General features: G+C 43.8%; 1 protein-coding gene across 1 annotated transcript in view; it reads right to left on the minus strand.

Annotated features, from left to right (window-relative positions):
* The window catches only part of nhej1 (nonhomologous end-joining factor 1), a 403,798-nt gene that overhangs the window by 368,984 nt on the left and 20,968 nt on the right, over positions 1-13,846 (minus strand). Inside the window, exon 3 of the mRNA XM_063051361.1 lies at positions 9,447-9,659. Within this exon, the coding sequence (XP_062907431.1) occupies positions 9,447-9,659 (213 nt within the window). The remainder of the gene's footprint in view (positions 1-9,446; positions 9,660-13,846) is intronic.

Below are 13,846 nucleotides of genomic sequence, written 5' to 3' on the forward strand. Positions count from 1 at the left end.
TGGTGACGAGCATGAGACGGGTATGGAAGGCTGTTGTCCAGGCGTGGGTCAATGGCACTAGGCAGAATAACAGTTTGACATGGACTAGAATGGCTGAAGGGCCTGTTTCTGTGCTGTGGTGCTCAATGTCACTGGACGTCAGGAAACACTCTCATAGAGCACTGTTATTCAGCCTTGTCCCATCAACCCACACCCCTCCCATCCATATATACATCCAACTTTCACTTAAATGTTGCAACTGAACCCACATCCACCACTTCCACTGATTTCACACTCTCACCACCCTCTGAGTGAAGAAGCTCCCCCTCAGGTTACTCTGAAATATTTCACCTTTCATCTTTAACCTATGGCCTCTAGTTCTAGTCTCACCCAACCTCAGTGAAAAAAGTCTTCTTGCATTAACCTTAGCTGTATCCCTCATAATTTTGTATACCTCTGTCAAATCTTCCCTCATTCTCCTACACTCCAGAAAAGAAATCCCTAACCTATTCAACCTTTTCCCTATAACTCAGGTCTTTAGGTACAATATCCTTGAAAATTGTGTCTGTACTATTTCAATCTTATTGATTCTTTCCAGTAGGTACTGTAGGTCATGATGAAAATGACCATTCCTTTCTGTAAACCAGAAAAAGGTGTTCAAGGAGCAGCCCCCAACATGTGGTCTCAACTCTTGGTCTACTAGGCTGCATTTATCCCAGATCTCTTACACGCTTCTGAGACTTGGAATGATGTAGCGGGGACAAAAGGCACTGGAGAGTTACCACAATGCTGCCTCAGCAAAACCATCCAAATCCATTGCTAGTATAACTGAATCCAGTCTCAGCGTTCTCTCCCAGGCCACACGTCTCCAAAAATAGACACACCATGCCGAGTTCTGGCTCAGGAATTGATTAGCAGAGAGACAGACCCCCACTGACTCCTGGGAACCCCAGCCCATGATTACCCACAGTGGAGGAGTATCTGGGATGGTATTGAGGACAAAGCGTCCCTGTGCCAGAAACACACTGGTGCCTAGTGTACATGGTGGATTGACAGCTCAGTCTCTATGCTAATACCACTAAAGACTCTTGCAAATTTCTACAAAGGTACCACGGAGAGCATTCTGACTTCTGTCACCGCACCAGGAAGGTCCAATGCAAGAAGGTTTCAGACTCCGCCAGCAACACAGGCACTAGCCTTCTCACCATGAAGGGTACCTTCCAAAACCAGTGCTTCATCAACATGGCATCATAAGAACTCTCACCATCCATGAAATACCCTCTTCACATTACTACCATCAAGGAGGAGCTACAGGAGGTGAAGACCTACGCTCAACATTTTAGGAATAGCCTCTACCCTTCTGCCAGCAGATTTCTGAACTACGAACCCCTGAACACAACCTCACTATTCCTCTTTAACACTATATATTAATTTACTTATTTAGAAATACAGCCCAGTGGCTGGCCTTCTGGCCCAACAAGGGTTCAATTTGAGGGTGTCTTGATGCAAAACTCTTATCTAATGCTGCCTTGATTTATTTTATTTTTATTTTTTAGAGTAGAGATTCAGAACGGTAACAGGCTATTTCAGACCAACGGGCCAGTGCTGCCCAGTTACACCCATGTGACCATTTACCTACTAACCCGTATGTCATTGTTATGTGGAAGGAAACTGGATCCCTCTGTCGGGCATGTGAGTGTAGTGGCTAGCATATCACCTTACAGCACCCCTGATCCAAATTCAATTCCCACTGCTATCTTTTTGTACATTCTCCCTATGGTCACGTGGGTTTTTTCCGGGTGCTCTGGTTTCCTCCCATATTCCAAAGATGTAGGGGGTTAGTGAGTTGTGGGCATGCTATGACAGCAAATTATCTATAATGCAAAACGACCTCCTGAAACAGAGAAGTTTGTTCTTTCACCTTATCAAAAAAGGCAGAAGAAGAAGTGGAAGGATAGCCTATAGATGGAGATGTTCAATTTATCTTAGTTCATACACTGCTAAAGTGGGGTTCTTCTACCCCCTAGTGGCAAGTAGTGGCTTAGCAGCTCTTATCACTGCCTTACTTCTCCTAATCAGATCTCATAATCAAGGTACATATTTACGATCAATACATTAAGATTTAAGATTTGTTGATTTGTACATTAAAGCATACAGTGAAATGTGGTTCTTGCGTCAGCAACCAACACAGTCCAAAGATGTGCTGGGAGACCTCAGTTGGCCCCCCCCAGCACACCCCCATTTCACTACATTTCCGATACCAACAATGCATGCCCACAACTAACTAACACTAATTCGTACACCTTTGGAATGTAGGAGGAAACGCACATGTCACAGGTAGAAATACAAACCTTTTAGACAGCAGCGGGAACATGAGGACAAGTAGAGACCCTTGGGCCCCACAAATGTTCCTACATACAATCGTCACAGATCTACACATTAATTCCTTTCTTCTAACTCAGCATAAAATCGGAATTTTAGATCAATGCACAAGATCACAAGAGGCTGCAGAGGTTTGTAGACTCAGCCAGTTCCACCATGGGCAAAACCCTCCCTACTATTAAGGACATCTTCAAGAGTTGGTGCCTTAAGAAGGTTACATCCATTGCTAAGGACCCTCAGCATCTGGGACATGTCCTTCTTGTTAGTACCATCACGAATCAGGTTTAATATCACTGACATAAGTCATGCAATTTGTTGTCTTGCAGCAACAGTACAGAGCTACACATTTTTTTTAAACTATAAATTACAATAATCAATATATATAAAAATTAAATTCAATAAGTAATGCAAAAAGAGAGCAGAAATAGTGAGGTAGTGTTTAAGGGTTAGTTCATTGTCTGTTCGGAAATCTGATAGGAGAGGGGAAAAAAGTCTATTCCTAAAATGCTGACTGTGTCTTTAGGCTCCTGTACCTCCTCTCCAACGGCAGTAATAAGAAGACAGCACATCTAATTCAGGTTCTTGAGGGCTGTTTTTGGCTACACAGGTGCAGTAAGTGTCAGTATCAGAGGCCTAAACTTAGCTGCAAATAAGAGGAAGGCCGTCTCAAGAGGAGCAGCCATTGTTGAAGTGTCCCAGTGATAGAGTGGGAAGGGTTCGACATGAACAGGCGGAGCCACAGTTAAGATGAGGAAAGCCTTTTTCCTTTTTGGTATAGAGTAGTCAGGGTGGAATACTCCAGTCAGATGTGGGAATTCAGGATACCTGATGGTTTCCCTGATGACTACACCTGTAGGATGTGCACCCAACTTCAACGCCTGACTGACCAAGTCAAGGAGTTGGAGCTGGAGTTGGATGTACTTCGGATCACTCGGGAGGCTGAATATATTTATAGACGAGACTTTTGAAGAGGTGGCCACATCCAGAGTACAGGCTTTGGACAGCAGATGGGTGACCACCATCCCATATCAAAAACAAGAGAATAGCTAGGGAGAGGGTAGGACCACTCAAGGATAAAGGGGGAAACATTTGCTTGGATGCGGAGAATGTGAGTGAGGTACTTAGTGGTACTTTGCTTCAGTATTTACCTCGGAAAACGATATGGAGGGCCAGGAGATCAGTGCCTTCTCGCCGTAACCTTTAGTGCCCTGACCAATCAGGAAACTATCAATTTTCACATTAAATATACCAACGGTCTTGGCCTCCGCAGCTGTCTGTGGCAGACCATTCCACAGATTCACTACTCTCTGGCTAAAAGAATTCCTCCTTACCTCTGTTCTAAAGGGTTGCCCCTCAATTTTGAGGCTGTGCCGTCTAGTTCTGGAAACCCCACAATAGGAAACATCATCTCCACAACCACCTTATCTAGTCCTTCCAACATTCGGTAGGTTTCAATGAGATCCCCATGAATTCTTCTAAATTCCAGTGAGTACAGGCCCAAACACACATCACCTCAAGCAACACACATCAAAGTTGCTGGTGAACGCAGCAGGCCAGGCAGCATCTCTAGGAAGAGGTATAGTCGACGTTTCGGGCCGAGACTCTTCGTCAGGACTAGACAAAGGGTCTCGGCCCAAAACGTCGACTGCACCTCTTCCTAGAGATGCTGCCTGGCCTGCTGCGTTCACCAGTAACTTTGATGTGCGTTGCTTGAATTTCCAGCATTTGCAGATTTCCTCGTGTTTGCGTTTTTAAACACACCTCATATGTTAACCCCTTCATTCCTGGAATCATCCTCGTGCACTGCCTCTAGACTCTCTCCAATGACAACACATGCTTTTTGAGAAATGGGACCCAAAACTGTTGACAGTAGTCCTGACCAGTGTCTTATAAAACCACAGCATTATCTCCTTGTTTTTATATTCTGTACCCCTTGAAATCAATACCAACATTGCATTTGCCTTCTTTACTACAGACTCAACTTGTAAATTAACCTTCTGAGAGTCTTGCATGAGGACTCCTAAGTCCACCTGCACATCTGATATTTGAATTTTCTCCCCAATTAGATAGTAGTCTGCACTTTTGCTCCTTTTACCAAAATGCATTATCATACATTTCCCAACACTGTATTCCACCTACCACTATTTTGCCCATTCTTCCAATTTGTCTAAGTCCTTCTGCAACCTCCATTGCTTCCTCAGCACTACCTACCCCTCCACCTATCTTTGTATCATCTGCAAACTTTGCCACAAAGCCATCAGTTCCATTCTCCAAATCATTGACAAACAATGTGAAAAGTAGCAGCTCCAATATTAACCTTGAGGAACACCACTAATCACTTGCAACCAATTAGTAAAGGCCCCCTTTATTCCCACTCACTGACTCCTGCCTGTCAGCCATTTCTCTATCTATGTCAGGATCTTCCCTGTAATGCCATGGGATTTTATCTTGTTAAGCAGACTCATGTGTGGCACCTCATCAAATACCTTCTGAAAATCCAAGTAAGTGACATCCACTGCCTCTCCTTTGTCCACCCTGCTTGTTACTTCCTCGAAGAACTCTAACAGATTTATCAGACAAGATTTCCCTTTACAGAAAGCATGCTGATTTTGACTTATTTTATCATTAGTCTCCAAGTACCCCAAAACCTTTTCCTTAATAATGGACTCCAACACTTTCCCAACCACTGAGGTTAAGCTAACCAGCCTATAATTTCTTATTCTTCCTCCCTCCTTAAAGTGTGCAGTGACATTTGCAAATTTCCAGTCCTCCGGAACCATACCGGATTCAAGTGATTCTTGAAAGATCATAACCAACGCATCTGCTAACTCTTCAGCAACATCTCTCAAGACTCTGGGATGTAGTCCATCTGGCCCAGGAGACTTATCCACCTTAAGATCTTTCTGTTTGCCTAGCACTTTTTCCTTTGTAATAGCAATGGCACTCACTCCTGCTCCCTGACACTCACGGACCTCTGGTACACTGCTAGTATCTTTCATAGTGAAGACTAAAGCAAAGTAGTTATTAAGTTCATCCGCTATTTCTTTGTCCCCCATTACTATCTCACCAGCATATTTTTCCAGTAGTCCAATATCAACTCTCACCCCTCTTTTACTCTTTATATAACTGAAAAAACTTCTATTATCCTGCATTATATTATTGGCTAGTTTGCCCTTATATTTCATCTTTTCCCTTATAATGGCTTCGTTAGTTGTCCTTTTGTTGGATTTTAAAAACTTCCCAATCATCCAACTTCCCATTCACTTTTGCTACATTATATACCCTTTCCTTGGCTTTTATTCAGTCCTTAACTTCTCTTATCAGCCACGGTTGCCTATCCCTGCTATTTGAGAACAACAGCTTCTGTGGAACATATCTATCCTGCGCCTTGTGAACTATTCCCAGAAACTTCAGCCACCTCTGCTCTGCTGTCATTCCCAACAGTATCCCTCTCTAATCCACCTGGGCAAGCTCCCCTCTCATGCCTCTGTAATTCCCTTTATTCCATTGCAATACTGATACATCTGATTTATGCTTCTCCCTCTCAAATTGCAGTATGAATTCAATCATATTATGATCCGTGCATCGTAAGGGTTCCTTCACCTTAAGCTCTCTAATAAAATCTGAATTATTACACAACACCCAATCTAAGATAGCCTTTCCCGGAGTAGGCTCAAGCACAAGCTGCTCTATTTAAATTGAATTGAATTGACTTTATTATTTACATCCTTCATATACATGAGCAGTAAAAATCTTTATGTTACTTCTCTGTCTAAATGTACAATGTGGAATTTATAGTAATTTATAATAAATATTATGTACAACAGGATAGTCAATATAACATAGAAACGCAGTTGCGTCAGCATGAATTAATCAGTCTGATGGCCTGGTAGAAGAAGCTGTCCCGGAGCCTGCTGGTCCTGGCTTTTATGCTGCGGTACCGTTTCCCCAATGGTAGCAGTTGGAACAGTTTGTGGTTAGGGTGACTCGGGTCCCCAATGATCCTTCAGGCCCTTTTTACACACCTGTCGCTGTAAATGTCCTGAATAGTGGGAAGTTCACATCTACAGATGCACTGGGTGTCCACACCACTCTCTGCAGAGTCCTGCAATTAAGGGAGGTACAGTTCCCATACCAGGCAGTGATGCAGCCAGTCAGGATGCTCTCAATTGTGCCCCTATAGAAAGTTCTTAGGATTTGGGGGCCCATACCAAACTTCTTCAACCGTCTGAGGTGAAAGAGGTGCTGTTTTGCCTTTTTCACCACACAGCCAGCAGGTACAGACCACGTGAGATCCTTGGTGATATTTATGTCAAGAAACTTAAAGCTGTTCACCCTCTCAATCCCAGATCCATTGATGTCAATAGGGGCTAGCCTGCTTCCATTCCTCCTGTAGTCCACAACCAGCTCCTTTGTTTTTGCGAAGTTGAGGGAGGGGTTGCTTCTTGACACCACTATGTCAGGGTGATGACTTCTTCTCTGTAGGCTGCATCATTATTGTTTGAGATTAGACCAATCAATGCAGTATCATCTGCAAATTTAATTAGCAGGTTGGAGCTGTGGGTGGTGACACAGTCATGGGTATACAGACAGTAAAGGAGGGGCTTAGTACACAGCCCTGGGTGGCACCTGTGTTGAGGGGCAGAGGGGCAGAGGTGAGGGAGCCCACACTTACCACCTGCCAGCCATCTGACAGGAAGTCCAGGATCCAGCTACACAAGGCAGGGTGAAGGCCAAAGTCTCTGAGCTTCCTGTCAAGTCTGGAGGGAATTATGATGTTGAATGCTGAACTGTTGTCCAAGAACAGCATTCTCACATAAGCATCCTTCTTCACCAAATGTGTCAGGACGGTGTGTAAAGTTGTGGCTATTGCGTCATCTGTCGATCGGTTGAGTCAGTAGGTGAATTGTAGGGAGTCCAGTGTGGGTGGTGGCAAGCTGCAGATGTCGTCCTTGACCAGCCTCTCAAAGCATTTGCTTATTATTGCGACAGGATGCCAGTCATTCAGACATGTTACCTTGGTCTTTTTAGGTATAGGAACAATGGTGGATGCTTTGAAGCAGGAGGGCACTCTACACTGGGAGAAGGAGAGATGAGAAATGTCTGTAAACACACCTGCCAGTTGTGCCGCGCACATCCTGAGTACCCACCCTGGGACGCTGCCCGGTCTCACAGCCTTGCGGCTGCCCACTCGTTGGAAACACCTGTGTACTTCAGCCTCAGGGATGACCAAGGTGCAGGTCGCATCAGCTGTAGGTCTCCTCAGGGGTTCCATGTTGGTAACATCAAATTGAGCGTAAAAGAGATTCAGCTCGCCTGGGAGAGAGGCAGTGATGTTGGAAACTCCACTGCATTTAGCTTTGAAGTCTGTGATGGTGAGCAGACCTTGCCATAAGCTGCGTGTGTTGCTGGTGGAAAGCTGTGTCCATACCTTGTCCTTGTGTTATCATTTGGCTGTCTTTGCAGAGATCGTAGCTGCATTCCTTCAGCTCCTCCTGATTACTGGCAACAGTATGCATCGCGCGCTAGGTGCTGCTTGCACAGAACTGTTGATGCAGAGTTTCTGGTTTGGATAGACCCTGACCAGTTTCTGGGGGACAACACTCTCGATGTACTTCCAGATGAAATTCGTGAAAAAGTCATCTCATAGGCATTCAACAAATTCTCTCTCTTGCGATCTGCAAAACCTGATTTTCCCAATTCCCTTACATAATGAAATCTCCCATTACAATTGTGACATTACCCTTATTACATGCTTTTTCCAGCTCCCTTTACAATCTCAACCCCATACCTTGGCTACTATTTGTAAGCCTATATATGATTCCCATAATGTTTTTCTTACCCTTGCAGTTTCTTAACACCATCCACAAAGATTTGACATTTTCTGATCCCACGTCACTTCTTTCTAAAGATGTAATTCCATCTCTTACTAAAAGAGCCACACCACCACCTATGTCTTCCTTCCTGTCCTTTCGATACAAAGTATACCCTTTGATATTAAGCTCCCACTGGCCTTCTTTCAACCACAACTCAGTGTCTCTTAACTGTGTCACTTTCATCCACCTTATTCCGAATGCTACGCATTTAGATACAGCACCTTCAGTCCGGCATTCTTCGCCCTTTTGAATTTTGTTTCTGTGGTACAATTTAACTCTTTGCAGAGTCTGCATTTTCACCCAATCATTGGCTTGTCATTCCTTACATTCATATTACACCCTCATCTACTTGTAAACCTGCTGACTCATCCTCAGCTCTGTGATACTGGTTCCCATTCCAAGCCATATCAGTTTAAACCACTCCTAATAACTCTAACGAACCTGCCAGCAAGGATATTGGTTCCCCTTGGAAGCTCTTCTCGAGCTTCCAGATAGGTACAGATATCAATTATAACCAATGTTTCGATGGCAGAGTCAGCCACCGAAATGTCAGTTATAATCGATATCTGTACCCGGCTCGAAGCCAGAGAAGAGTTTATTCATACACAAGGGACATTTACAAGGCACATGGGTAAAAGAAAAATGGAGGGCTGTGCAGGTGGGAATTAGAATGAATGTTTCAGGTCGGTAATGCTACATCATAACTTGGTATAGGTAGAGTGGACAGTTGGTACGTTTTTCCTGGGGCAGCAATGGTTAATACAAGAGGGCATAATCTTAAGGTGAGTGGAGGAAAGTAAAGCAGGAATTTCAGAAGTAGAGTGACACACAAAATGCTGGAGGAACTCAGAGGCCGATCTTTTCTAAACACAGAGAGTGGCAAGTGCATCAAAAGCATTGCCAGGGGTGTAGCAAGGACAGGTAAGAAACTCTTAGACAGGCACACAGATGCAAGGAAATTATGGGAGGGAAGTGTTGCATTGATTTGGGAGTAGGTTAAGTGGTCAGCACAACATTGGGGGCTGAAAGATCGGTATTATTCTATGACCTATGCTCTAAGTTGAGTTATTCTAGTGAATACTTTCTGCACCCCGTTTTCAGCATTCGCATCTTTTTTGGCGACCAATATTGGACGTTACCCATTTCTCTCTGCATCAGTGTAACTTCCTTCGCCCCAGGGTAGATGCGAGTTTGGACTGAGGTACATACCATGCTTAGAGGAGCTTCAGTGCAGCGGAATGCCCAGTAGAAAGGGACTCCAGAGAGCTCACTCCTCAAACTGACAGTGAGCTGATTGCAGGTTTGTTCACTCGTGAAGCCAGGAAGCAATTTAGTGCCCTCCGTTTGTAGAATAGGCTCCAGCAACCCAGAGAGGTGGCGGCAGAAGGCGGAGACTGGTGCCCTTAGTCGCTTGTTCAGTTCCTGCAGAGACACAATAATATTAAGGACGACACAGATCCAATGGCTAGGACAGCCCCAATGCATGGAAACTGTCCAGTTATGTCATGTTCACTAAACACTGAACAAATCCAAAATACAACCGATTCCGCAGAGGAACAAACACAAAGTACTGGAGGAACTCAACAGGCCAAGCAACAGTCAGAGAGAGGAATAAACAGTCAAAGTTCTGGCCCAAGACCCTTCATCAAGACTGGAATAATGAAGGGTCTCGGCTTAAAACGTTGATTGTTTATTCTTCTCCACAGATGCTGCCTGACCTGCTGAGATGGCGAGCATTTTGTGTTGCTCTGAACAAACACCATTTGTCCGGTAAACACCCAATTGATCTGTTCTCCATCATTAGCAAAGCAATGCAAGCTGTCATAGAATTATACAGCACAGAAACAAGCCCTGCGGTCCAATTCATCCGTGCCAACAAAGTCATCTATCTCAACTGCGTTTAGCTCTCCCCCTCCATGTACCATCAAAATGTCTTTTATTTAGATGTGCTCCCCCACCATTGAGCACATTTACAAGATGCACTGTCACAAGAAAGCAACATCCATAATCAAAGACCCCCACCATCCAAACCATCCTCTCCTCTCGCTACTACCATTGGGAAGAAGGTACAGAAGTCTTAGGTCCCACACCACTGGGTTCAAGAACAATTACTACCCTTCAGGCTCCTGAACCAGTGTGGATAACTTCACTCACCTCAACTCTGAAATGATTCCAAAACCTAGAGACTTACTTTTAAGGACTCCACAACTTGTTCTCAGATTGATTGATTGATTGATTGATTGATTTATGTATTTATTTGCACAATTTGTCTTCTTTTGCACATTGCTTGCTTGTCAGACTTTATGTAGTTATTCATAAATTCTATTCTCTTCTTTCCTGTAAATGCTGAAAGGAAATGAATTTCAGGGTAGAGTGTGGTGCCATGTGCAGACTTTGATAATGGCTTTGAATTTAAATACGTCTAGTTTCCTCTAGCAGCAGTTGCATATACCCAACCCACCAGCCTGTATGAAAAGGTTGCCCCTCAAGTTCCTTTTAAATCTTTCCCCTTCACTTTGAAATTATTTTGATACTGTATACCTTAAAAAATTAATAGAAATTTGTAACATAGGAGGTGACAAGAAGACCATCACTCTTATCACTATTTAGTCTCTTCCACTTCAGTATAGAGGGCTATGCAGTAGGGAAATTCTAGGCAGTTTCTAGAGTAGGTCACCTAGTCAGCACAACATTGTGGGCCAAAGGGCCTGTAATGTGCTGTAGATTTCTATGCTGTATGTTCTATATTCTCTGTACATGCATTTTCTTCAGCTTTTTAATCCTTCCTTTGGGTGGCAGAGTAGCATAACGGTTAGCCTAACACTTTACAACACCAGAGACTCACGTTCAATCCCGCCACCATCGGTTGTTCCTGTGACCGCGTGGGTTTCCTCCCACATTTCAAAGACGTACAGGTTGGTAAGGGTGAGCAAGTTGTGGGCTTGCTATGTTGGCGCCAGAAGCATGGCACTTGCAGAACATACTTGGATCATGTTGGTCTTGACACAAAACAATGCATTTTACTGAATGTTTCAACATGACAAATGAAGCTAATCTTATTTTATTAAATTGCAGAATCAGATAAACTGTTATCTGATTTTTGAACACTGCTTAGGCTTAATTGGTTTCTTTAGAAAAACAAGTAAATTAATCAAGTTCAGGACAGATACTGCATTATCAGGAGAAAAAGGCTGGCACGTTTCCTAGATCAGGGAACATCAAGTTCAAAGTAGGTCTTATCACTGAGAATATAGTCAAGTGGTACTTATTCAGCAATAACCCACTCAGCAAACGATTAGCTGTTGGTTTAGCAGGCTACTTGGTTCCAGACCCCATTACAGCCTGGTCCAAATATAGAACAAAGAGCTGAATTCCAGATGTAAGTCAAGGTGAGAGTGAACACCCTCACTGGGCAGCATGGGAGCGTAGCAGTTTAGTGTAATACTACTGCAGCATCAGCAACTTGGGTTCAATTCCTGCCGCTCTTTGTAAGCAGTTCTCCTGTGACTGCGTGGGTTTCCTCTGGGTGCTCTGGTATCCTCCCACATTCCAAATACCTACAGGTTAGTAAGTTAATTGCTCACAAGTAATTGGGCGGCACGGGCTCACTGGGCTGAAAGGGTCTGTTCCTGTGCTGTATCTCTAAATAAAATTAAATAAATCAAGGCAGAATTTGATTAAGTGTTGCATCAAGGAACACACATAAAACTGAAGTCAACTCAGATCAGTTGGTAATTGGTTTGTTATGGTCACAGTGACAACTTTTGTTTTGCATGACATCCAGATCGATCACGCCATACACAATTATGTTCAGGTAGTACAAAAGGAAAAAGCAAAAACAGAATGTGGAAGGTTGTTACAGCTACAGAGAAAGTACAGTGCAGGTAGGCAATAAGGATCATGATGATGTAGATTGCGAGATCAAGACTTCATTGTTATCATACAAGAGGGTCCACTCCTGAGCCTGCTCCTATGTGTCCTTAATCTTAGGGAAAATAAGACCATAAGACATAGGAGCAGAATTAGGCCATTCTGTCCATCAAGTCTGCTCTGCCATTCCATCATGGCTGATTTATTATCCCTCACAACCCATTCTTCTGCCTTCTTCACGTAACCTCTGATGCCCTTAATAATCAAGAACCGATCATCCTCCACTTTAAATATACCCAATGACTTCACCTCCACAGCCAACTGTGGCAATGAATTTCACAGATTCACCACCCTCTGGCTGAAGAAATTCCTCATCTCTGTTCTAAATGGATGTCCTTCCATGCTGAAGCTATGCCCTCTGGTCCTAGACTTCTCCAGTCTCCCTCTATAGAACACATCCTCTCCATGTCCACACTATCTGGACCTTTCAAGATTTGTTAGGTTTCATTGAGATCCTCCCCCCAATTTTCTAAACTCTAGTGAGTACAAGCCCATAGCCATCAAACGCTCTTCATGTGTTAACCCTTTCATTCCCAAGATCATTCCCATGAACATGCTCTGGACCCTTTCCTTATCCTTTCTTAGATAAGGGGCCCAAAACTGCACACAATACTCTCGGTGCAGTCTGACCAATGCCTTATAAAGCATCAACACTCCAAATACACCAATGGTTGGGATAATTTCACAGCCACAGGAAAGTGACTGTACTTCATCACATAGAGTGGGAGCAGGCCCTTCAGTCCACCTCATTCATGCTAGTATAGATAGACATACCAGCCCCATTTCCCACCACTCAGTCCAGGGCCTTCCCCATTATGGCTTTTCTCAGTTAAATACCTGGTAAGTGCTGGAAGCAGACACGCGTCCATCTCCTCCTTAGATGCAGAGGGGCTGCTAGATTGCAGATTTCAACCTTACGATGATGAAAAATTCTGTGCAAAGTCCCCTCTATCCTTTACTTTAAACCTATATCCACTAGTTGCAGACAGGTGGGGTAATGGGAAAAGTTTCCATTATTTACCCTATATAATAGTTCAGAATCAGAGTCAGGTTTATCATTACTGACCCATGTCATGAAATTTGTTGTTTTAATTTAATTTAATTTAAAGGCATCCGTAGGTCTTGCGAGACCATGGATCTACGCCTGGAAAGTCTTCACTCTCCAGGGCGCAAGCCTGGGCAAGGTTGTATGGAAGACCAGCAGTTGCCCATGCTGCAAGTCTCCCCTCTCTACAACACCAATGTTGTCCAAGCGAAGGGCATTAGGACGCATACAGCTTGGCACCAGTGTCGTCGCAGAGCAATGTGTGATTAAGTGTCTTGCTCAAGGACACAACACGTTCCCTCGGCTGGGGCTCGAACTCACGACCTTCAGGTCGCTAGTCCAATACCTTAACTACTTGGCGGTAGTACAGTGCAATACATAAAAATTACGACAAGTTACAATAAGAAATATTTTTAAAAATCAGTAGTGCAAACTGTGACGTGGTGTTCATGGGTTTCTGGTTCAGAAATCTAATGGTGGAAGGGAAGAATCTGTTCCTAAAACATCGAGTACAAGTACTCACTCAAGCTCCTGTACCTATTCCCCGATGACAGCAATGAGAAGGCTTGCCTTGGATGGTGAGCGTCCTTCATGATGGACGCTGCTTGTTTGAGGCTTAGCCTATTTAAGATGC

Source organism: Mobula hypostoma, chromosome 6 (genome assembly GCF_963921235.1).
Source record: "Mobula hypostoma chromosome 6, sMobHyp1.1, whole genome shotgun sequence".
Lineage (NCBI taxonomy): Eukaryota > Metazoa > Chordata > Chondrichthyes > Myliobatiformes > Myliobatidae > Mobula > Mobula hypostoma.